A 24,950-nucleotide genomic window follows, 5' to 3' on the forward strand; every position below is an offset into this window, starting at 1 on the left:
GAAAAGTGGTCGCGTTCTGAATCCCAGAATATGCCTAAGACTTTATCAGATCCCGTGAAGTTAAGACTGACTTCAGAGACGGGATTTAAATTGTGTTGAGACAGAAATTCTGAAGAACTGCAGTTCCACTTGTGGAGGAGGAAACCATGGGTTTCTAGCAAAGAAGTTAATTGTTCGAAAAGACAACTTAATTCATGAAGACTGTCAGCACCGCTGATCAGGTCATCCATATAGATAGATTCTTGCAGAACACTAGTAGCAAGTTCGTGGGTATGTTTGTTGTTGTCAGCGATGTGCTTGATAACTCTTTGAGCGATAAATGGGCTACTTGGGAGCCCGAAGGGTAATCTTTGAAATTGATAGCACCGTAAAGGCTGCTGAATATTGTCCCTAAAGAGAAAATTTAACAGAAATGTTTCAGTGGGACAAATGGCGATTTGTAGGAACATAGCCTTGATGTCGCCTACTAGTGCGAATTTAAACTGACGAAACTTAGCGAGAATGTCAAAAAGTTCATGTTGGACGACATAACCTTTGTCTATGACGTCACTGAGGGAGATTCCCGTAGACGATTTATTGTTTGGATCGAAAACTATACGAGTGGAAGTAGTAGAGTTGGATTTGAAAACGGGAAAGTGAGGGAGAAAGTAATTAGGTTTACCTGAGTCATTTAGCATTTTTAACGGCACTTGAATTATTTGTCCGTTATTGAGATATTCCGATATAATGTCCTGATATTTTTCCAATAAATCAGGGTTGAGTTGAAAACGTTTCTCGAGACTGAGAAAACGTCTTTTTGCCGAGAGAAACGAATTTCCCATGTCTATATCTTCGATAGGGAGTTTGAGATTGAGTGTGGACTCATATCGTCCATTGGGGAGAACATTAACATGTTTTACAAAATTAATTTCAGCGGGGTGATCATTAATGAGATCGGTGTTCTGAGGAGCGGCTTCTTCCAGCTCCCAGAATTTTTGTAAATGATCGGATAGTTCCTCGTTGGACACTACCGGCTCATTTACGGCGGAAGGAGTGTTATGAGAACAACAAGTAACGAGAGAGTTTGAATAAAATTCCAAAGCCTTTTTAGTATTTTTCGACTTAAGAGCAAAGTCTGGAACTGACCCTGATATCGTGTACCCGAGTAGAGTGCGTTGAAGAACGGGAAGACCTTTTCCCAAACGAATTATTTCAGGTTGAATGATATCGTTATACAGGTCTGCACCGAGCAGGATACCAATTGGGGATGTTACATGGAACATCGGATCACCTAATGGTATCTCTGAGGGTATGTTTAGTTTGCTCGCCGAAATAGAAATTTGAGGAAGCGGATTTGTTATCTTTGGGAGTACAGAGCACGAGATGTCAAAAGGAACGTCGTTAGCGACAGCGAAAATTGTTGTATCTACAATAGATTGAGACGAGGATGAGGTGGAGTTAATTCCATTGATCCGTAATTTTCCATCTCTAGTGGTGAGTGACAGTTCCTTTACGAGGTCAGCACTAATAAATGAAACCTGTGAGGCCGAGTCTAAAAGTGCCTTTGCGAAGACCCTCTTGCCGCTAGGAGCGACAAGATAGACCTGGAGTGTGCTTAATAACACCAAATGATTATCAAGCGAGGCTGCAGATAGAGCCATTGAATGTGGAGTCGAATTTTGAAGATTAACTTCCGTTTCAGGAGCTCTAACATGTGAGGGCCCCTGTTGTGAATTACCCTGTGTATGGGAGTTATTTGAGATAGCGGTTTTATTATGATTATTTGAGTTGTGTTGGCCAACAGCCGCGGAAGGGTTACTATGACCCGTTTTGTCGAAATGGAGCAACGTGTGATGACGAGATTTACAAACTATGCAAGAGAATTTGGATTTACACTGATCGAGCATGTGAGACCCAAGACAATTAATACAAAATTTATTTTGTTTGACAAAACTAAAACGTTCTTTAGAATTCAACTGCTTGAACTGAGGACAAGAGTAGATCGAGTGAGAGTCGTTGCAATAGGAACATTTCTTAGGACCTAAGCGAGGCGAAAGGTTACTGGTAGAAGTGTCTGAGGCTAGGTGTAAAGAGTGTCTGGAAGTAGTAGTCGATTTTGGTTTTGATTGAGATTGAATATTCTCAAGATGAACAACGCGTGTCTCGATTTCCCCTAGAAAATGGACAAAATCAGGGGTAGCTTGGCTACCACCGGATTGGAACTCAAGAGCCCTAATGGTAGGTGCGTCGAGTTTCTGAGTAGCGATATGTATGAGAAGTAAATGCAAGAGATCTGAAGGGGGCCTATTCAAGTTCAATAGGGCCTTGAAATTATTTGACATGACCGTATGAAAATTTCTTAATTGTGAGTGATTTGCGTTTCCAGAAATAGGAGGCGCATCAAGAATTTGAGAGATGAGAGTTTTGATAAGCGATTTAGAGTTGGCGTACCTTTGTGTCAGGTTATCCCGGGCTATTTTGTAATTGTCACCTGTGAGTGGGATATGCTCGAGAAGCGTCAAAGGCTCGGAAGTTAGAAAACTTTTGAGGTAAATGAGTTTTTCCAGATCACTTAATGTAGTATCAGATCCTATTATTGTATCAAAGGTCTCAATGAATGAATTGTATTCAGTAACTAAGCCACTAAATGGTTTTAACTGAATACGAGGGAGGTTTACTGTTCGTTGCCTAGCCATAGACTGTGAGGTTAGAGAAGAATTAGGGTCAAATTGGAGGGAGGGGGTAGCAGTCACATTAGAACTTTCAATGACCTCTAACCTTTCTTCCAATAGAGAAATTGTATCCAAATATTTATCAAAAACCACAGAGGAATCAGTAGAGGGGGTAGGTTCCTCGGGGATCGTCTCCAGCACATTTTGAGCATCGCGGAAAAGTCCGTAAGAATGTTTGAGTTGTGAAATTATTTCACGAATTTTATATTTGTTTAGAGAATTAAGAGTTGTGGGAACCGAATCAGCCAACTTGGTTATATCAAGTTTTGCGGTGAGCCTCTGTCGGTTATATTTTGATCGGTCAGCCATGTTGCGAGAATGTGAGATTAGATAGATTATTTGCAAATGTCTAAACCTATAAATCGATGCGAAAATGAGAGAATATGTACAATATATTATATATTACACGTTTAATAGTGTGAGATTGGCTTAATAGTATCACCCTGTATGAGCGCAGATTAGTATATGAAATGCAAAACTATAAAATTTCAAAATATATGCAATTTTCCAAAATGGGTATTTTTCAGCAAGTGTGAGACACCCTTAACAAGTATTTAAATTAATTAAATTGAAGGAAAAAACAATTATTTATTTTCTATAGTTTTCTAGAAGTGTAAAATGAGCTTAAGCGAAGCTAAATGTAGCAAAAACTTACAATTTATGCAAGAAAACAAAATTATTTTTAATAATTTTTGTAACCTGTGAACCAGGCTTAATCGGATTCAAAATTATAAATTTAATTTAAATCAAAAGGTTGAACAAACAATGTTAAAATTATAACACCCGTACTATCAGCCAAGAAATGAGTACACTTTTTGTATACTATAAACAGAAAAATATATTTACGAAAATAAAATAATGTAATATATGCAAATATTTTTTCATACAAACAAAACGACTCCTTTATTTGAACAAAGCAAGTAGTTTCTGAAATTGCACGTGTAGACCGGGCTTAACAACCTACCAGCTATTGTAGAGACGTGCTGGGTTAAATACTGAGAATTTGAGTGCAGAAAGAGAGGAATATTTTATTTTTGTGCCGGGGCGGCGTGGCTTGGAAATTTCCAAATGCAACAGAAAGACACTATAAATGAAAAACCGTTATTCTCAGAATAGAGATTATCAAAATATGCAAATACGAAGGACCTTGAGGATTTAATTAATAAATAATTAATATGATACGGCTCGATGGAACAGAAATGTTTAGGCAATACGTAAAGTATCCTTAACAATAGTAACCTATACTTATTGTACGGTTATAGAGTATATTCCCATAGGTAAGCTGGTTAAGAGTAGATAACGATTTTTCATATGTAATTTAAAGTATTATCTGCATAAATGGCACAAAGAATATTTGCTACGAGAGGTATATGGTTCAAAATGCATACAGTATCACGACTAATAAGTTATGTTCACATACATGTAGAGTACTTACAGTTTTATTCCTTGATGACGTGTCACATCAGAGCTCTGATTGAATTCCATAATCCATTTGGTTCATTTGTAAGGCACTCACTAATACGCTAAATAAATCATCGTCGATAATACTGAGCAGATTGAATTATCTGAGCGGTATAAAACGATAGCAAAAAAAGCCGGTAAAATGCGGCCTTTTTACGAATAGCGGGAGCGTCGATAGATTAGAGATGATTCTCGTTAGGAAGCTTTTTACGATCTGCCCCGGCGAGGGGTTCAAATGCGAGTCTCAACAATAACCTGGAGTTTCCAGAAAGGTTACATAAATACTACTTGAATTTTAAGTAATCAGTAGTACAGGGGCGTAACTAATTATTTTAGTGAGCCGTGTATAATATATTCATTGTACAGCATTGTTTGTTTGCTTTTCTGTGAAGGCAATTCATATGGAGTTACTCTCTGATCTAACAACAGATACTTTTTTAGCTTCATTAAAAAGATTCATTTCTAGAAGGGGTAAACCATCCAAGATCTTTTGTGACAATGGTGCCACATTCAAGGGAGCAAATAATCAACTTCAAAAACTTCTAAACGACAACATTAAGTTAAACAACTTTTGCCTTGATGATAAAATTGAATTTTGCTTCATCCCAAGTTATTCTCCAGTATTTGGGGGTCTATGGGAGGCCGGGGTGAAGAGTGCTAAATATCATATAAAAAGGGTGATGGGAAATAATATTTTAACATATGAGGAGTTTAATACTTTGATTACTCAAGTTGAAGGAATATTAAATTCAAGGCCTCTTATGGCAATTAATAATGATTCCTCTGACTTAGAATATTTGACCCCAGGTCATTTTCTAATAGGTGCTCCTTTGACAACTTTCCCTGAAACTAATTTAACTGAGATTCCTGAAAATAGATTAAAATTTTGGAGGTTGTGTGTTCAAGTGCAGCAGCATTTTTGGCAAAGGTGGTACCAAGATTATCTAACACAACTTCAAAACAGACCTAAATGGAGAAAATCGTTGCCAAATTTACAAGAAGGCATGCTTGTGCTTGTAAAGGAGGACAATGTTTCTTCTTTTGGGTGGCCTATAGCAAGGATTAATAAAGTTATTCCTGGTAAAGACGGAAAGGTAAGAGTGGTGGAAGTAAAAACTAAAAAGGGAAAAAAACACGTTACGTTCTGTCACAAAAATTGCTGTTCTTCCAATTAACGATGAACAAATTTAAATTATTTTTTTTTTTTTCAATTTATAATAATAAATAAAATTTAACTTTATAACTATTTCTATTTAAATTTAAAACTTTGTAAAAGTTTTATACTTATATAAGCAATAAATTCTTTAAAAAATGTGTAAAAAAAAGGGGTGGAATATATTGTTTTGGTATCAAAACCAAGGCCCCCCAGCATGTTGGAGAAATAAATTCCCAACATTAATATTTAGTAAAACTATATTTTGTTTCAATATTTTATTTAGTGGTTTGCGCCTTGTGTACACTTCACAAAGATGTTTCTATGTTTTTATGTTCTATAATTCAAAGTGTACACAAAGGCGCAATATTCAAAAAAAAAAGTTCGTTGCCAAGGTGTTGTTATATAGAATAATAAAATAATAAAAAACGGGAAAGTAGGGCGTGTGTCCGATCCCACACAAAAATTACTTTAATACCAAAAGTTTGTGTTATTGTAATAAAATATTAGTTGTGAAAAGTGTCTTTAGTTATTCCTAGCTTCAGAAGTGTAAAACCAGTGTAAAATTATTTCCTTGGTGTTGCAAAAATCCAACACTGATGGAGCAGCTAATATGACAGGAAAGCATTGTGGTGTTGCTAAAAAAATTCAAAAAGTTTCGTCCTTAGATCTCATCATTACACATTGTGTCATACATCGTCAACATTTAGCAACGAGAAATTTGCCACCAGGACTAAATGATGTTCTTTTGCGAATTTAAAAAAATCATGAATTTTAATAAGAACAGCGATTTAAATTCAAGATTATTTGCAATACTTTACCAAGAAGTAGGGGCAGAACATTACTTGTGTAACTACAACTAATAACTATTACTTCATGCTGAAGTAAGATGGTTGTCTCGGGGCAAAGTATTGACAAAATTATTTGAATTACGACCAGAAGTGAAAATATTTCTAAATGAAAAAAAATCTTCATTATCGAATTATTTTTCCGTTACAGAATGGGTCGCAAAACTGGCCTATCTGAGCTACATATTTTCTTACGTTAACGATTTAAATTAAAGTCTTCATTTTCGGGGTAGTACAACAGATATATTTAATTTGCACAGAAAATAGATGGTCGGTTGGTTAACGCCAGTTAAACAAAATAATTGTCAAATATTCTCCGCTTACTTAGATTTCCTAAATACCAAAAAAGAATTAAAATATGTAAAACGTAATGCAACAATTTGTATCAATTTACAAGCATTGTATGATGGGTTTGAAAAGCATTTTCCCACAGACATCGGTGTACCTACCTGAGAGTAATTTATCGATAATATAACAAATCCTTTCATTTGTAGTGTTAACAAAATGAATCAGGGATACAAAATGGGTAACCGAACCATGAGAATACTTTACTACGCAGATGATGCAATTTCAATAGCCGAAAACGAAGATGACTTACAACGCCTACTACAAAAATTCAAAATAACCGCCGAAAAGTATAACCTGACACTATCCACAGAGAAAACCCAATCGATGGTAATATCCAAGAACCCAATTAGATGTAAATTAGTAGTGGACGACCATATAATCGAACAGGTAATGGATTGTAGATATTTGGGTGTGGAAGTATCTAGCGAAAGGCATCTGTGGCAAGAAACAAAACAGCAGGTAAAGAAAGCAGCGAGAATATCTGATTTCCTGAGGGATATAATCTGGCGGAATAAATATATGAGCACCGAAAGTAAAGTCCGCATTTATAAGACATGTGTTAGACCCGTACTGACATACACAGCTGAGACAAGGGCCGAGACAACAAAGACCAAACAAATAATCAGAATAACAGACATGAAAACCCTAAGATCCATAAGAGGTATCACACTCAGAGATAGAATACGAAACAAAGACACATTAAGGGAGCTAGGCGTTCAAGACGTAGTGGAGAGACCACGTAGATCGGATGGATCCTGAACGTATGGCACAATGGGCGAAAACAGAGAAGCCCAACGCCAAGCGACCCAAAAAACGATGGTACGAGAGCTGGAGCTCCGGATCGCAGCAGCGACTCTAACAGAAGAAACAGGACATAGTCCTATTACAAGAAGAAGAACAAGAAGAAGAAATCCTCTCATAGAATATGAAAAGCTTCAATTAAACAATGAAGGGAAACAACATATTTTAAAATTGGGTTCTGATTTGACGTTAAAGGTAAAGTATTACCGGTCCGCTAAAAATTATCCCAAATATTACCGGTCCCTGATAATAAGAAAAAGGTTGAGAAACACTGCTATAGACCATTTAATGTTAACACCAGGTGCCCAAATTTCCTTATTAAATCATAAGTTAATAGATGTTTTAGATTTTATACCTATAGCCATACGCTATAATTACTATTTCTGCTAATTTTATTTTCTCAACTTTTAATTTTTTTTTCTCAAAAACGAAACAACATTAGTCATTCAAAATTCACATTAGTGGAGTCACTGAAGGTTTTCACCTCCGATTTCGTTGAACCTCCATCGATTTTCATGAAAATTGATGAGTAATTAGAGGATACTTCAAGGAACATAATGCCAACATGCGCTTTTACCTTGGGGGTGGATGCCACTCCTTCTTGGAGGTGAAAATTATTTTATTAAAAATAATACCATAAATCGATAGAGGGACCAATTATAAGTAAAATTTGTAATATCAAGTTATTAATATACCTAAATCAACACTTTTTGAGTTATTAAAGACCAAAGATTTTATTTTTTCGTAAAAAATGCATGTTTTAAATCGGTTTTTCACGTATAACTCAAAAAGTATAAGCTTTTACAAAATAGTTATTCTTACTGAAATTGATGATAATAAAAAACTGAATACATTCCTCACTTAAAGAACTAATCTAATGTTAGTTCAAAGTGAGTTATTGGCAATTGAATGTGTATTTTTTTCGACGAGTACTCAAATCTAAGTGTTCAAGCTTAAATAACGGGAAAACGATGCAATGTATAAAATATAACTGCTAATCATTAATTTGTCAACGTACTTCAGAATAGCTATTAAATGAGCTTCAGTACAAGTTAATAGCGTCACAATTAAGCAGTTATGATGGTAATTAAAGAACCATTTCGTATTTTTTAGGAAAAAGTGAAAAATGAAACATACGCTATTTCCACTAAAATTAAAACTTACAATAATCGTTAGAACAACTTCTTTATATTAGCATAAGTAATGATTTCAATAATTTTGACCGGTTTAGAATGCATATTTTTGAAAAAATATGTAATTTAAAAAAATCATAATTTTTAAAACAACTCCAAAAATACTCAATATACGTAAAAAATGATAAATACCCAAATTTTAGTTTATTCTGTGACAAATATTTTACCTGTTTTACTATTTAGTCCATTCTTTCACGGTTTTTGCTCTAAATTTTAAAGAACCGCTTGGATTGACATGAATTTGGCATACGCATAGCTTACATGTCAAAGAAAAAAAGTGATATTGTGCCGACGTGTGCTTTTGCCCTGGGGGTGACTTTCACCCCCTCTTGGGGGTGAAAAAATATATGTCCAAAACAACTCCGGAAATGGGTAAACTGACTAATTTTAAGTAACTTTTGTTCTATAGAGCTTTTTCGCCAAGTCAACACTTTTCGAGTTATTTGCGAGTGAATATGTTCATTTTTCAACAAAATAACCACATTTTTAGACGGTTTTTCGCAAATAGGTCTAGGTGTTAGGTCTCTGGATCTCGTAGAACCAGAGTTATAGCCAATGAAATATAGATTCATATTCACCAAATTTCAAATAGAATATTTCGACGTGAAATATCCAAAAAATTAAGCATTTTTGGGGAAAACCCATTGTAACTTTTTTAAAGTGTTTAAAAAAAGCTTTATTTCTGTTTTTACGAAAAGTTTCTAGCATTAAATTTAAGCAAGTTACGCTCAAAATAAAGTTGGTCCCTTTTGTTTTTGCAAAAAAAAATCGGGAAGACCACCCTCTAATTAGCAACTTAAATGAAATTAATCGTTGCCGCTCCATAAATTATTTTACTTATATTGTGTTTATATGATCTGTAAGTTTCATCGATTCAAAGTGTTTATTTTTGAAAAAATTTGGTTTCAAAGTAAAATTTTTAAAAATTTAAATTTTGAAAAATATGCTTTTTTTCAAAATAACTTAAAAATTGTTAGAGATACCAAAAGTCTCGAAATACAAAAAAAGTCAGATTTGCTTTTTTGAATATCATGTATTTTTTTGTTTTTCTGTTAGACAAAAATTGATCAAGATTTGGTGTTTCTAAATTTGCATACATTCGTGATCAGTGACTCGTTCAACCCCTTTTAACTACAGTCATTTCAATAATAAGGACTTTGAACCGATGAAACTTACAGATCATATAAACAATATATACACGAGTCAAGAAACTTGTGAAGTCGTTACGATTAAGTTCATTTAAGATACTAATTAGGGGGTGATTTTCTCGATTTTTTTACAAAAACCAAAAGGGACTAACTTTATTTTGAGCGTAACTTGTTTAATTTTGATGCTAGAATTTTTTTTTATAAAACAAAAATGAAGCTTTTTTTAAACACTTTAAATAAGTTTAAATGAGTTTTCCCCTAAATGTGCTTCATTTTTGGTTATTTCACGTTAAAGTATTCCACTTGGAATTTGACGAATATGAACCTATAACCTCGTCCAATTTACTTACCGTTGCACGTCATCCGCGCCATAGACTGTGACACGATACCAACACGAAATATCTAGGCGGTAGGGGTGTTCCCCTTTAGAATCATTTTGATTCTAAACAAGAACACACCCACCGCCTAAATATTTCGTGTTGGTATCGTGTCACAGGCTATGGCGCGGATGACGTGCAACGGTAAGTAAATTGGACGAGGTATATATTTCATTAGCTATAACTCTGCTTCTACTAAATAAAAAAACGTGATATATTCACCATTTTTTTAAATTTTTTATAGGCTATATTTTTGCTAAGAATGATTGTTCGACAAAATACTTACAATTTGAGTTATTTGCGAAAAATCGTCTAAAAGCGTGGCTATTTTGTTGAAAAAATGAACATATTCACTGCCAAATAACTCGAAAAGTATTGACTTAGTGAAAAAACTCTATAGAACAAAAGTTACTTTAAATTAGCCAGTTTACCCATTTCCTGACTTTGTTTGGACGAATATTTTTTAACCCCCAAGAGGGGGTGAAAACCACCCCCAGGGCAAAAGCACATATCGGCACAATATCACTTTTTTTCTTTGACTTGTTAGCTGTGTGTATGCCAAATTTCATGTCAATCCAAGCGGTTCTTTAAAATTTAAAGGTTTTGCAATATTTTACCGTTAATGAATGGACTAATTTCCATAGGGTAATAAATAACCCAGATAGAAACGTTTAAATCTTAAATTTTACTGTGAAAACCATGCAACTGGGGCCATTTAACCTTTTATTTTTAAAAAAGTGAGGGGTCTAAAAGATTAAATTTAATGTGGTTAAATAGCCCTTGGAATTAACTTCCAAACGGTTTTTAGATAAACCTGATATCTTAAAAATAAACGGAGTTATTAAAAAAAAACAATAACATTTTTTGGAAAAATTAAAAAAATATATATTTTGAAAAAGTTTTGGTGCATAAATTTTAATGCTATCAACATGTTCGGGGGCTCATTTAATAGATATTTTTAAGTACTTTGGCAAATGTTTAATAAGTTTTTGTAATAAAATGCATCATTTTCCCGTTATCTCAGCTTGAATACTTAGATTTTTTTACTCGCCGAAAAAAATATATATTCAATTACCCTGGTTCCAAAAAAAACTGATACGACTCTTGAAGCGTATTTTGTAGAAAATTGAGCAGTGTATTTTGAAGGATAAATACTTAATATTTACATACTGTCAATGTCACTGCCAAATCTTAAAATTTGTCAGATAGCTTATTCCGTTCCACGGTTATTAGACTTTATTATTAATACTTTCTCCGCAACTGAGAGTATCTTATCAACTGTATTGTTTTTAAACAATAGATGATAAAATAAAAATATTGACAGTTCAAAAATGTGAACTTTATTGCATTGTGTGTGGCCTAAGTTTGGGCTGAAAACTGAAATGTATTACATTTTTACAAAATTTTGGAATATGTTTAATTACGTAGACCAATTTTAACAGTTGTTTTCAATACAGATTTCAATCCTCTACAAATAGTTTCTAATGTCTTTTGATGTCAAATAATTAGGGAAGCTGGAATTTAACAGTTTAGAATTTTACATTGAGTTAATGCAAAATTGTGACGCATGTCAAAATTCTCAATGTATTTTAATTGTATTCATTTTCTTCGAATCCTGAGAAAACTAATAAATATTTTTGAAAAATTTAAACTCAGAATGAAAGACTACATTATTACCGAGGGCTGAAAGTCCCAGAAAACTTCTATAATATTTATTTTAATAAGTTACAGGGCTGAATTGAATATTAATTTGTTTTGTTGTATAATCCACGTTTACAATAATTATGTGATCTATTTGATGTAAAACCTATCATTTAGATAGTTATTATAAAAGTTTAGATAGATTTAAAATAATATAAACATTTAGACCTTAATAATTAGTACAATTTATGAATTAACATAATATGTAATCAGTTGTTTGTTGTTTGTTTATTTTATTATTTGTATGTCATAATAAATATAATGTCAGATCAATCAAATAGACTGCTCAACATGATCAAATTTTACTAAGAGTCGTATCAGTTTTTTTAGGAACCGGCTGTACCTATAACTCACTTTTAGTTAACACTAAAAGGTTTTTTGGTAAAGGATTTATTTCATTTTGGTAATATTAACTTTTTTGCAAAAACTTATAGTTTTTGAGTTATTGATGAAAAATCGGTTAAAAACATGTATTTTTCTGAAGAAAAAATAAAATCTTTGGTCTTTAATAACTCAAAAAGTGTTGATTTATATTAATAACTTGATATAACAAATTTTACTTATAATTTGTCCCTCTATTGATTTATGGTATTATTTTTAATAAAATAATTTTTACCTATAAAAAGGGGTAGCATCCACCTCCAAGGTAAAAGCGCAAGTTGGAACCATGTCACCTTCGTTCCTTGAGATATCCTCTAACCACTCACCAATTTTCAAGCAAATCTATGGAGGTTCAACGAAATCGGAGGCAATAGCTCATATCCACCTCCAGTGACTGTACTGCATGTAAATACAAACCAGATGTTAAGAGGGACATGGTTTTACGGAATGTATCCTTCACCATCTGTTTTTCGTTTGTGCGTTTTAACAAACTGCACCCCCATAAATTAATTACCATATCAGACAATTATGTCAACAACTCACTTAATGCATTCGAAATTGTTTTCTTAAAACTGCAAAAGCATACGCCAGACGTAAATAATTTATTGCTCATCTGGTCAGAGGAAAGAAACAAACATATTATCGTTTGTGGCTTTCTTTTCAGTCACTACTCAGTATGTGAACGATTCACACACACCGACCGTTCTCACTAACAATCAACCCTTTTCCTAGACTTAAGCGAAACACATTTTTTTGTTACCAAAATAAATATAATATTTACCGTTCGTTTTGTAACATTTATTTTTATTGTTTTCAATTAATTCCGTCAACATCACCACCGGAATATACCTATTTTGAACGAAGAGCCAGTTGTTGTGTCGGCATCTTTAAGAAGTGCATAACATCTAATATATTCCTTAATGCCTAGCTTCTCTTTAATATAGTGAACCACTTGTATAGGGGTGTACTGTACATTGGGGTCAAGTTACTAATAACTACAAAGTGACATTTATCTTCTGTAATTTTTGGCTTTTGCTCTGGACTCGGTTCGAAATGTCGGGGCTTTTCAGTTTGGGTACTTGCGGTGGCATAAGATGTATTTTTCTTCAATATCTCTTTTTTCGTTGGTTTTCGTTAGTAGATAGATTTCTGGTAAGACTGCCCATTTGATTCGAAATTTCACCGATATTTGATGAGAGCCTTTCTAATCCCAACTTAATCTCAGCTGAATTTGTGTCTTGGATTTTAAGCTTGATAGTCTCATCTGAAGAGCCGAAAAAAAAAAACTGACGATATATTGAAAATGTCGTGTTCCATCTGCCTTACAGATTTTAAAACCTTTTCAGGATTCAGCAGGTTGTTTAGTTTGTGGATCTCTTTTCAATATCTGCCTTTTCAATATCTGCCTTCACAACGCCAATATTCCAACAGACTGGAACAACGCTACTATGATTATATTACACAAAGCAGGAGACAAAGCCAATTTAGAGAATTACAGACCGATTAGCCTCCTCAGCCATTTATATAAGTTATTTACGCGAATAATAGTTAAGAGAATGGAAAGAAAGTTACAGACTTATCAACCAAGAGAACAGGCAGGATTCCGAAAAAATTACGGAACAAATGACCATCTACAAAGTATAAAAACCCTGATAGAGAAAGTAGTGGAAAACAATAAACCCCTAGTTCTAGTTTTTATCGATTTTCATAAAGCCTTTGACACAGTTGAACTTAGCAAAATATTACAGGCGCTTAAAGAATGCAGGCTAGATTACAGGTATACAAAATTATTACACAAAATATACTTACAGGCAACAACCACTGTCAAATTACATACTAACAGTAATCGCATAAAAATAGAACGGGGGGTTAGACAAGGAGACCCAATGTCACCTAAACTTTTTAATACGGTCTTAGAACATGCTTTCAAGAGTTTGGATTGGATGACAAAGGGAATAAAAATAGATGGAGAATACCTAAACAACTTACGTTTCGCCGATGATATAGTCATAGTGGCTGAGGATCTAGGTATGGCAAGAGAGATGGTACAAAAACTCGTTGTAGCTACAGAAAATGTAGGTTTAAATATAAACATCTCAAAAACAAAAATAATGACAAATTTGGTACCCAACCAGAACATCAGTATTGGTGGGAAGGAAATAGAACTCGTAGATAGATATAAATACCTGGGACATGAAATTACGATTGGCAGGGATAACCAGACTCATGAGCTGAAGAGAAGAATCGGTCTTGGGTGGGCAGCATTTGGAAAACTGAGAGAAACTTTTAAAAGTGAGTCACCCACATGTCTAAAGAGAAAGGTATTCGATCAGTGCGTCCTCCCAGTCTTGACGTACGGATCAGAAACACTTACCTTAACTAAAGCCTCGGCTACCAAACTAAGAGTCACGCAGAGAAGAATGGAGCGGTCAATGTTAGGAATAACTCTGCGAGACAAAATCAGAAACGAAGAAATCAGGAGAAGAACAGAGGTGACTGACGTCATCGAGAGGATAGCCAGGTTGAAGTGGAGATGGGCAGGACACGTAGCCAGAATGACAGATGGGCGATGGACGAAGAGGTTATTGGAATGGAGGCCAAGAGAAGACAAGAGAAGCGTCGGTCGACCGCCTACAAGATGGACTGATGACTTAAGAAAGGTAAATAAAAACTGGATGAGGGCGGCGCAGGATAGATGGGGTTGGAAACGAGGGGAGGAGGCCTATGTTCAGCAGTGGACTTTTGAGGCTGGATGATGATGATGATTAGTTTGTGGATCTCGTCAATTTTTTAGTAATATATTCCAGTTTTCAGTCATTTTTAGTTAATACACCACTAAGTCTCGATGAAAACAGGTACATTGTCATTTAGTAACTTGAATTAAGGCCTCAAAGTTCTCTAAAGGTATTATTTGATTTTTTGATAAATTTGTAATTTTGTAGAGACCTAAGAATCATGGGACATCTTGGATATTAGTACACCCTATGTAACGCACAGCTGAATCTTATGTTTGTGCGTCACAGTGTTGCCATGCCATTTCTTTCATAATTTCAATCAATGTTAAATGTACCTACAAGAATAATAGAATAAGAACGTTTACTTCTCCGTCATTATACTAGGTAGAATGACAAATGAGGTGTCAAATGAAAGCTTATAATCCAAGGATAGTACTAAAGGTGAAAAATTAGACCTAGATTGTCTGTCCCTAAAAAAATAAGCGTTATATTGGGGATTTCTAATGTCGACATTAAAAGCCGCACTATTTTTTTTTTCTATAAAACATTTTGATCTAAAACTTACTAGAAAACTTCTTTGTACTCTCTACTTTCAAATAAACGTGATTAAGAAGCTAAGTTTTAAACTTCGTCGCACAACTTTTGCGATTAAACTTTGCAATGCACAAATCCGCACCTTTTTCTATGAAAAATTCATAACCTTTATCATGATAAGAATAAAAATTTTAAGCAGGTACCTTTGTCTTCAGAAATGTTAGAGCTATATACTGTAAAAATTTCAGAAAAAAATATTAAAATGGAACAGAGTTGTAGCGAGGTAAACGCAAAAAACGTGATTTCATTTTTTTTTTTTTTAGGTTAAAATTGCGATTTTGACAATGTTTCCCCACAAAAAATTCAAAATAAACCTCATTTTCGTTTTCAGCATTCTCGAAAATATAAAGTATGAATAAAATTAGCCATTCACCCCTCCGTGGTCAGTATCTCGAAAACTAAGCGCTTTTTTAAGGGTGTCCCGCTCGTGTATAATATCACAAAAAGTTGTAACCGTAAGTTGTAACATATAGTTGGAAGGAGTATTTTCTGAGTTTTTTTTAATGGAACACCCTGTATTTTAGTATTGTAATGAAACGATATTTTATGGTACTTTTTATTTCCTAAGCATTCCTTATACTTAATTACTTTGGGAGTTGTTCGTGATTCTTTAATCCAAACATTGATTGCAACAAAAATTACGTGAAATTTTGTTAGGTTGCCAGTAAAAATTTTCAGTAGGTAAAAAATAATTTTTCGAAAAAATACATATTAATCTAGACTGATCGTTAATTATTTATTAATATTGGAATATAAATCAAAATACCTACATAGTTAAGATTGTTGGTGCGTAAAATGTTAATAAAAATATACAATATTGTACCTAGTTGGGTATGACACTAATTTTGTTTAAACATTCGGCATACTATTTTTATAGTTCCAGTTGTTTTGTTACAATTACTAATATGAATTTTTCTAATGAGGAACTGAGAAAATATGTTATTAGCAATAAGAATTTACCATCAACAATTTTCTGATAGACGACAGCCAAGAATAGAAACTTTTCAAAGTTTTGACGGACTAGACACTTAGATTATGAAAACGGCCGTACTAATATGCAGATCCTCAGTAATATTAGGGATTACATTTAATTCTCATGTTATTCATTTACAATAGTTTGTTTCAATGAGATTCCTCGTAATCTAAGTGTCCCCTAATCCGTTGAAACCATTCTGGTAACCTTTCAAAAGTTTCTCTTCTTGGTTGTCGTCATCGGGGAATTGCTGAAGATCAATTCTTATTAGTAGGAGCACATTTTTGTTATACTCTCTCTCCTATCACACAACCATATTAATCAGTTCCTCATTAGATAAATTCCTGTTAGTAATGACAACAAACCAAGAGGAAATATAAAAATGGTATAATGTCAAATATTTAAGTAAATTTAGTCTCATAGCCAACTATGTGAATATTGTATGCTTTTATTAATATTTTACTCACCAACAATTTTAACTAGGTACTAGGTAGGTATTTTGATATCTCATCGAATATTACGATCAGTAAGGGGATCAGTCTAGATTAACATTATTTTTTTTTTCAAAAAATTATGTTTGATTGAATATTTTCACGGCCAACCTAATAAAATTTCACGTAACTTTTGTTGCAACTAATGTTTGGCGTAAAAAATCAGGAATAATTCACAAACTAAAGCAGTTAGCTTTATTAAAGCAGATCATTTCATTACAATACTAAAATACACGGTGTTCTATTTAAGAAACTCATTCCGTGTTTCGACCAACCCTGTACACTAAAATTAAACATTTCGCTGTATTAATAATTTGTAACAATAGTTAACAATATAACAATAATTATTAAAAAGCATTTGAAGAAAAAATAAATATTTTATATTTTAAGAAAAAAGACAACGAGGAGAATCCAAAAGTGTAAAAATATACTGGGTGTTCAATCTCAAATTAATCCCTTAATTTGTAATCTCACATTATTCTTAACTTTTTAAACTGTTGTAGTTTCACCGTGTATAATTGAAACATTGGGAAAAATATATCGAGTAATATTTTAATTATTAGAGTCCAGTGAACCTTTCTCAACCTAAGTAAATTGCCAAATCGTGGTGATAGTAGAACCACTCTCCGAAAAATTGGAAGTAAAATCTTTAGTCGCTTTTGTCTCATGTCGCTTTTGTCCCACTCTCGCATTGCTAGTCGCATATAAACGTACTGGTTTTAACAGAAAAAATCCGCATCCAGCACTGGTGAATTACCAATTGCGTACTGCCGATATTACTTCTTGAAATCAAAGTGCCGACATGGAAGCGGTTTTACTGTCCCTCTTTATACTGTATCGTGGTATTTCCAATAGTACTTCCTAGTACATGTTGCAATAGTTTACTCAATAAACTGTAGTTGTACGCTTTCGAAAGATTACAAAATTAGTTGCTGTTGTCATGCAACTTATTGATGAATTGTATATTTTGATGAGATTATAAATTAACCAAAGGGACTGTTTTGGGTCGCAGTCTATTATTGAAAGTCAGGGGCGTAACAGAGGCCCCCGCAGCATGAAGCTTGCGGGGGGCCCCAATTGATCAGGGGCCCCATCTTGTTGTCTCATATTATGTAAAAATCTGTTATATATTATTTTACGTGTGTATATGTATATCCTTTCCAGTCTCTCGAACTTTTATGGTGACGATAAACTATAATGCTTTGTACGTGACTATTGAAAGATTTGAGAATTGCAATTTGCCGAATTTTAGAACAATATTTCTAAATCTAGAAATGGGTTTCCTCTTTAATCTCTACACACGTTTAGTATTTCGATACATACAATTATTCAGAGGCGTAACAGAGGCCCCCGCAGCATGAAACTTACGGGGGGCCTCAATATGTAATGGGCCCCATCTTTCGTCTAATATATGTAAAAATGTGTTGTTATATTATTCGCATACATACGTTTTTTAAGCAGTGCAGTATTGAAAATGAACTTGCCCATCCGAATTAATAAAATTGTAGAATTCGCTGATAGTAGTGCACGAAGAAAGTTGTTCTTCTCATAGAACATTACTATGTACTAATGTAATCATTTAGTAATTTTGTTCTATTTTATTCTATACCAATAAAGATGAGAAATGTAAGTCGTCATAAACAATAAAACAATGCATGAATACACCAATAGTTCAGTAAATCACAGTTTTGGAGTGACATTATCAGGGTCACGACGGACGTATTTGCTTGACCATTTGGATTTAGGTTCTAGTTACACTTCACTTCAAAATTGGCCTTATGCCGTTGGTTGCTTTTATTACATCGGGGGTGACACCACTTCTTGAGGTCAAAAACATACGTTTAAAATAAGTCCGGAAATGTATAAATTGACTAATTATAAGCAGCTTTTGTTCTATGGAGTTTCTTTATCTATGTTAATACTTTTCAAGTCATTTACGAGTGAAAATGTTTATTTTTCAACAAAAAATCACGTTTCAAACGGGTTTTCGCAAATAACTCAAAAATAATTATTTTATCGAATTAAATATTAGATATAGAAAAATATTTGTAGCAAAAATGTAGCATATAAGATAAAAAAATGGTGCACTTATTTATGAAGTCTATCGACACAGTAAAAGCACAGTTGAAGCTCATGAAAAATTATTCTTATTCGTCCAATTCCAAATCGAACAGTTCAACCTGAAATAACCAAAAAATAAAGCACTTTTTGGGAAAAACTCATTAAAACTTTTTTAAATGTTACAAAAAAAAAGCTTGATTATTATTGTTTTATACAGTTTCCAGCACCAAAACTATACAAGTTACGCTCAAAATAAAGTCCCCTTTTTTGGTAAAAAAAAAATCGTGAAAATCTCCCCCTATTTCGCACCCCAAATAAAATTTATGTTAGCGCTTTACCATTTACTTGAAATATTTATTGTTTATATGATCTGTAAGTTCGACCATTTCAAAGTTCTTAATTTTGAAAAAAAAATGATTTAGTAGTAAAAAAAGGTTTTTTTTATTTTGGAAAAATGCCTTTTTTCAGAATTACTTAAAAAGTATTAGTGATACGAAAAATCTCAAAGAGTAAAGAAGTGTAGGTTTTGCTTTTATAAATATGTTGGCTTTATTCTTAAAGACAAAAATTGGTTAAGATATGGCTGTTTAAAATTTGCATATACTCGTGGTTTGTGACTTGTAATATAAATATTTTTACTTATAAATAACTCGAAAAGTCTTGAGTTAACCACTTCGGTGGTGACACTGAAAAATTACACGGTGTTGCTATATTTTACGTTCATTTACTGGTCTGTAACGACATATAGGTATTTGTAACACATGTCGCATTTAGTAATTTTTTAAAGGGGCCCCCATTTCCAATTCTGCAGGGGGGCCCGACGGAGTTTGTTACGCCACTGTAGAAAGTTACCTGAACAACATAATTTATAGCGTAATACTCAGTAGCTGTCAATAAAACCATATTTTTACTCCACACTCAAACATTTATTTACCATCGTCGATCGAGAAGAAGCGGACAAAGGGGCATTACAAAACAATTCGATTCTAAAATTTATATCGAATTGTCCAGTGGGTCCTATTTAAAAAACGAAGTTATAAGCAACTTCCGGTGTAACCGGAAGTAGCACATAGATGAAAATATTTTCATTAAAAAGTTCACCCTAGATATATCTACTTGACCTTGTATCTGCCTCACCCTGTATATACTAGCACTTAAACTTACTTTAGTACTTCCTTCAAAATACATTCTCCCTCATGACCAGCGACGTATTCTAGACCTAAAGGTGTAAAAACTCCTTCATCAGATTCCATTACAAAAATATGTTTGTCCAATTCGTCTTTGTGGGCTTTGTCATAGGCTTGGACTCCAATCAGTCCCTCTTCTTCAGCTGTCCAAAGGACAGATCTAAAATAAAGAATACTTAACCAGAAAAAAAGTAAGCTGGATATAAAAGGTTGACTCATCAGATTAATGTCTAGTTAATTTCTCTGCTCCATAAGTTTGTACAGGCAAAACACATTGGTTATAGACCTTTCGCTTGAGGCACATGAGAATTGAACTTTTTAAAATATGGCCTAGTTTGCCAAATGTCAGTGGCGTACAGTGGCGCACCCAGGGGGGGTTTTGGGGTTAAAACCCCTCCCAGGGCATATAAAAAAATATAAATAATAGTAGAAAAATGTAACTTGTCTTTCAGAAACAGTACAAAAAAATTTCGGTGCCCAAGCGATGCTAGGACAAATAATCCCCGGACAAAAAATCTCCACAAATTATCCCTGGACAAACAATCCCCAGACAAATAATCCCCGGACCAAAAATTCCCAAGAAATATTTGCTGCCGAATAGTTGTCTAAGAATTTTCCCGTGAATGCAATCGATTCAAATGTTTTTCAGCTTTAGTGCGTGAGAGCTATAGCAATCGCCATGAAACCGCTTTTTGGCACGAAAATAATGATTAACAATTAAAAATAAGCATGAATTGTAATTTCGATTACCTAATTTAGAATTTCAATTCCATGCCGAAAACTTCAAATTTTATATGACAAACGAGTCTGAGTTTTTTCAAAAATCGCGAAAGATATGAAGAATGAGCTAAGACTGTGGGAACCATGTTGTAATTATTCGCTTAAATCTTTTACACCCTACTTTGAATAACTATGTTAAAAATATTGTCTGTCCTGAAAACGATAATCTTGACTGTAATGCAAAAAACCTGTTCATTTTTGTAAATTTAAAGCTAAAAATATTTAGTCATTATAATTATCAACGGCGTTATAACTCTTCGAGTGTCTTTGCGAGTGGTTTACTATTGCCTTCCATGTTTGTTGGTCCTGTTCCACTATTTCTGCATCTTTCCACCTTTTTCTAGGCCGTCCTACAGACCTTCTCCCATCTGGCCTCTCCCCGAGTAGCTATTTCTGGTTTGATTTTTGGATAAATTTTTCGCATGGCATATTCTAAGGCCAGGTTAAACAACAATGGGGATAGCGGATCTCCCTGTCTCTGTCCAGAATTTACGCAGAAAGCATTTGATATTTCCCCACCTCTTCTAACTTATGCAACGAAGTTACTTACACACATTTGCGTTGCCGTAGTTAGTTTATTAGGTACGCCCAGCTCGACCATTGTATTCCATAGTGTAGGATGATTAATTGAATCATAAGCCTGTTTGAAATCTATAAAGATCTGACGCACGTCTTGATTATACTCCCAATCCTTTCAAGCGTTTGTCTAATAGTAAATAGTTGATCTTCCGGGCCTGAAATCACACTGGTAGTAACCAACAATTTCTTCAGCGTATGGTAGTAATCATTTTAGTAATACATCACAAAAAATATGTCATGTCAAAAGTCATGTCATCAGTTTCAATTCACTGCAAGCAACATTTCAGAAACCTGCTTCAACAGCTTTCAAAAGCTATGTGTTCTGCGTTTTCATAAACATTCTTAACCCTCGTAAGGCTTCGTAAGGTTTTCAGACCTCGTTTTTCTCACCTATCTTTTTTAATAAATTTTTTTGATTTTTATCCATTTTTTTTTCGCATTAAATTAAATTCTAAACGCATTCCACCCATTACAGCATTTAAAACTCTTTGCGTTTATTTTTGTTTTATTTTTTGGAAAACTGACGGTAAGGTGCAAATGATGAAAATTTCATCCTGAATTAGACGTTTCTGCTGTTCCACCTGAAACTAACAGAGGTATGGGACAATGTCGGTGTTATTTATGGCAGAGAAAAAAGACCGAAAGTCCCGGCATAACTGTATTGTGTGTAAAAACTTTGTGTTGCTCACACTGTGAAAAATTTCATGTATTTGTCTTGCAGCGATAATATTGTTTTTAAGAAGAAATAAGTACTTTGTTTGTAAAATTATGTTTCATAATATGAAAAACAAGTCCTAATTATCTTTCAAATCAATTTCCCCAACGTTCACATATAAAAAAAGGATATACGTATGGGGTGCAAATGCACCCCGCACCGTTGTTTACGTAATAATCTAAGCACCGCCTTACAAGGGTTAATTGCGCAAAAAATTTTCATCGATGTACACAGATAATAGGCAATGTTTTGAACTTAGTTATTCAAGGCAGAGTGAGTAAAAGATTTAAGCGAATAATTACAACATAATTCCCACAGCCTTAGCTGATTCCCCATATCTTCCACGATTTTTGAAAAAACTCACACTCGTTTGTCATGTAAAATTTGAAGTTTTCGGCATGAAATTGAAATTTGAAATTTGGTAATCGAAATTACAATTCATGCTTAATCTTAATTACTAATCATTATTGTCGTGCCGAAAAGCGGTTTCATGGCCATTGCTATAACTCTTATGCACTGAGGCTGAAAAACATTTGAGCTGATTGCGTTCACTGGAGAACTTTTAGAGAACTATTCGGTAGCAAATATTTCATGGGGATTTTTTGTGGAGATATTTTGTCGAAAAAATTTGTGGGGATTATTTGTCCGGGATTTTTTGCCCAGGGATTATTTTGGTCCGAGGATTTTTTGTCTGGGGATTTTTTGTCCAGGGATAATTTGTGGGGATTTTTTGCCAGGGATTATTTGTCCGAACCCCGCAAAAGCCAACCCCCTAGTGGAAAATTCTGAGTGCGCCACTGGTGGCCTACAAAAATGGCGGGCATTCATTCATTCAAAATGAATCTGCCGCCCACAGGTACATATGAACATACGTTATGCATTTATTAAATGGTAATTAACACAACTGAAAAGTCCAAAACATTTTCTAAAAAATATATTTACACTCTTTTCAATGGAGTATTACCGTTTTGAAATATTTATATATACAGGGTGAAAGATTTGAAAAAAAACAACATATCATTACATAAAAAAAAAACAGTAAAAACACAAATTTTGGTAAAGCGATTCTTCCGGTTCAAGACCTCGATATTATTCATCAAAAAAAGAAACTACATACCAAATTTGGTTGAAATCTGACGTTTCGTTCAAAAGTTATCGTGCTATTAGTCACATATGTATAGTCGCCATTTTGAATGCCCGCCATTTTTGTAAAAGGAACAAAAACTGAGATGGCCTCGTATCTAAATTTGAACCTTTATATGTATAGTATATGTGGTCCAAATTATATGCTTCTACCATTAAATGCACAATAACTCTTATAATATTTGCACGAATCCGCCGCATATAGGTACATGTGAAGATACGTTTTGCATTTATTGAATGGTAATTAACATAACTAAAAAGTTAAAAATATTTCCTAAAAAATATTTTTACGCTCTTTTTAATGGCGGTATTAACTTTTTGAAAAATTAATACATACGGGGTGAAAGAATTGAAAGAAAAACAGCATATTTTTACATAAAAACCAGGAAAAACACAACTTCTGGTTAACCGATTTTTCCGGTTCAAGACCTCGATCTTATACATCAAAAAAAGAACCTATATACCAAATTTGGTTGAAATCTGAAGACTCGTTCAAAAGTGCTATTAGTCACAATGTATAGTCGCCATTTTGAATCCCCGCCATTTTTGTAAAAGGCAAAATCTGAAATGGCCTTATACGCTCTGAGCTTCGCTGGTGTCGCTCCTAGCGGTTACTAATTCAACTTTTACCGGTAATTTTTAAATTTATTATTTAATTGTTATCGCTTAATATTTACAACGCAAAAAAGTAATTAAATTGTAATCGATTTTTTTAAGATTTTTCTAATCATTTTGACGTTCTATTGATAAAATATCAATTTCTTACTTCGGATACTTTGACAATAATCGTGTAGATGGCGCTAAGATTATAATAGATTATTTATAATTAGATATTACGGAACATTAAAAAAACTTAAATTCAGTATTTAAAACGTAAGTATATTTAAGGTAAAAATATATACCACAGCTTTGACCAACTAATATTGTTTATAATTAATGTTTCTAATTTAAAATTTTAAATTAATCACTTTGACATTTATGTCAAATTTCCGGTAAACGTTTACAAACTTGTCACTACTGGCGTTCGCGAATTTGTAAATATCCCCTCTACGTACGAGCTCACAGCGTATATCTAAACTTGAACCTTTATAATATGTGCAGTAAATGTGGTCCAAATTATATACTTCTATCATTAATTGCACAATTGTTTCACATATCGGCTGCACTAATTGTCTCTGCTTATTTTGATCTCGTGTCCCAGATATCTGTAAGTGTTTGTTTGTTGTATGGTATTATTATCAATAGTTATGCTTCCACTCATTAGAAGATTTGTAATGAGTTTAGTTTTCTCAAAGTTTATTTTTAATCCTGCTCTCTCAGACAGAGTTTTAAGCGAATGTATGTATCATAGAAACTGTATCCTGTAAGTTATCTGCGATTAATACAACATCATCTGCAAATGTCAGATGGTTTAATCTTTCTCCATCTATATTGATGCCCATTTCTTGCCAATGAGTGTTTTTAAATATTGACTTTAGTTAGAGCTGCCGTTAACAATTTTGGTGAAATATTGTCTCCTTGTCATACTCCTCGATCTAAGCTGAATTTTTCTGTTTCCCCGTGTAGTCGT

At 33.6% G+C, this 24,950-nt stretch overlaps 1 protein-coding gene across 2 annotated transcripts in view; it reads right to left on the minus strand.

Moving 5' to 3' along the window:
- LOC114329001 (carboxypeptidase Q-like) overlaps positions 1 to 24,950 on the minus strand; it is a 61,190-nt gene that overhangs the window by 12,660 nt on the left and 23,580 nt on the right. For both annotated transcript variants that reach the window (XM_050662710.1, XM_028278012.2), the window contains one exon: positions 20,141 to 20,323. In XM_050662710.1, coding sequence (XP_050518667.1) covers positions 20,141 to 20,323 — 183 coding nt within the window. The remainder of the gene's footprint in view (positions 1 to 20,140; positions 20,324 to 24,950) is intronic.

Source organism: Diabrotica virgifera, chromosome 9 (genome assembly GCF_917563875.1).
Source record: "Diabrotica virgifera virgifera chromosome 9, PGI_DIABVI_V3a".
In the NCBI taxonomy this organism is placed as follows: Eukaryota; Metazoa; Arthropoda; class Insecta; order Coleoptera; family Chrysomelidae; genus Diabrotica; species Diabrotica virgifera.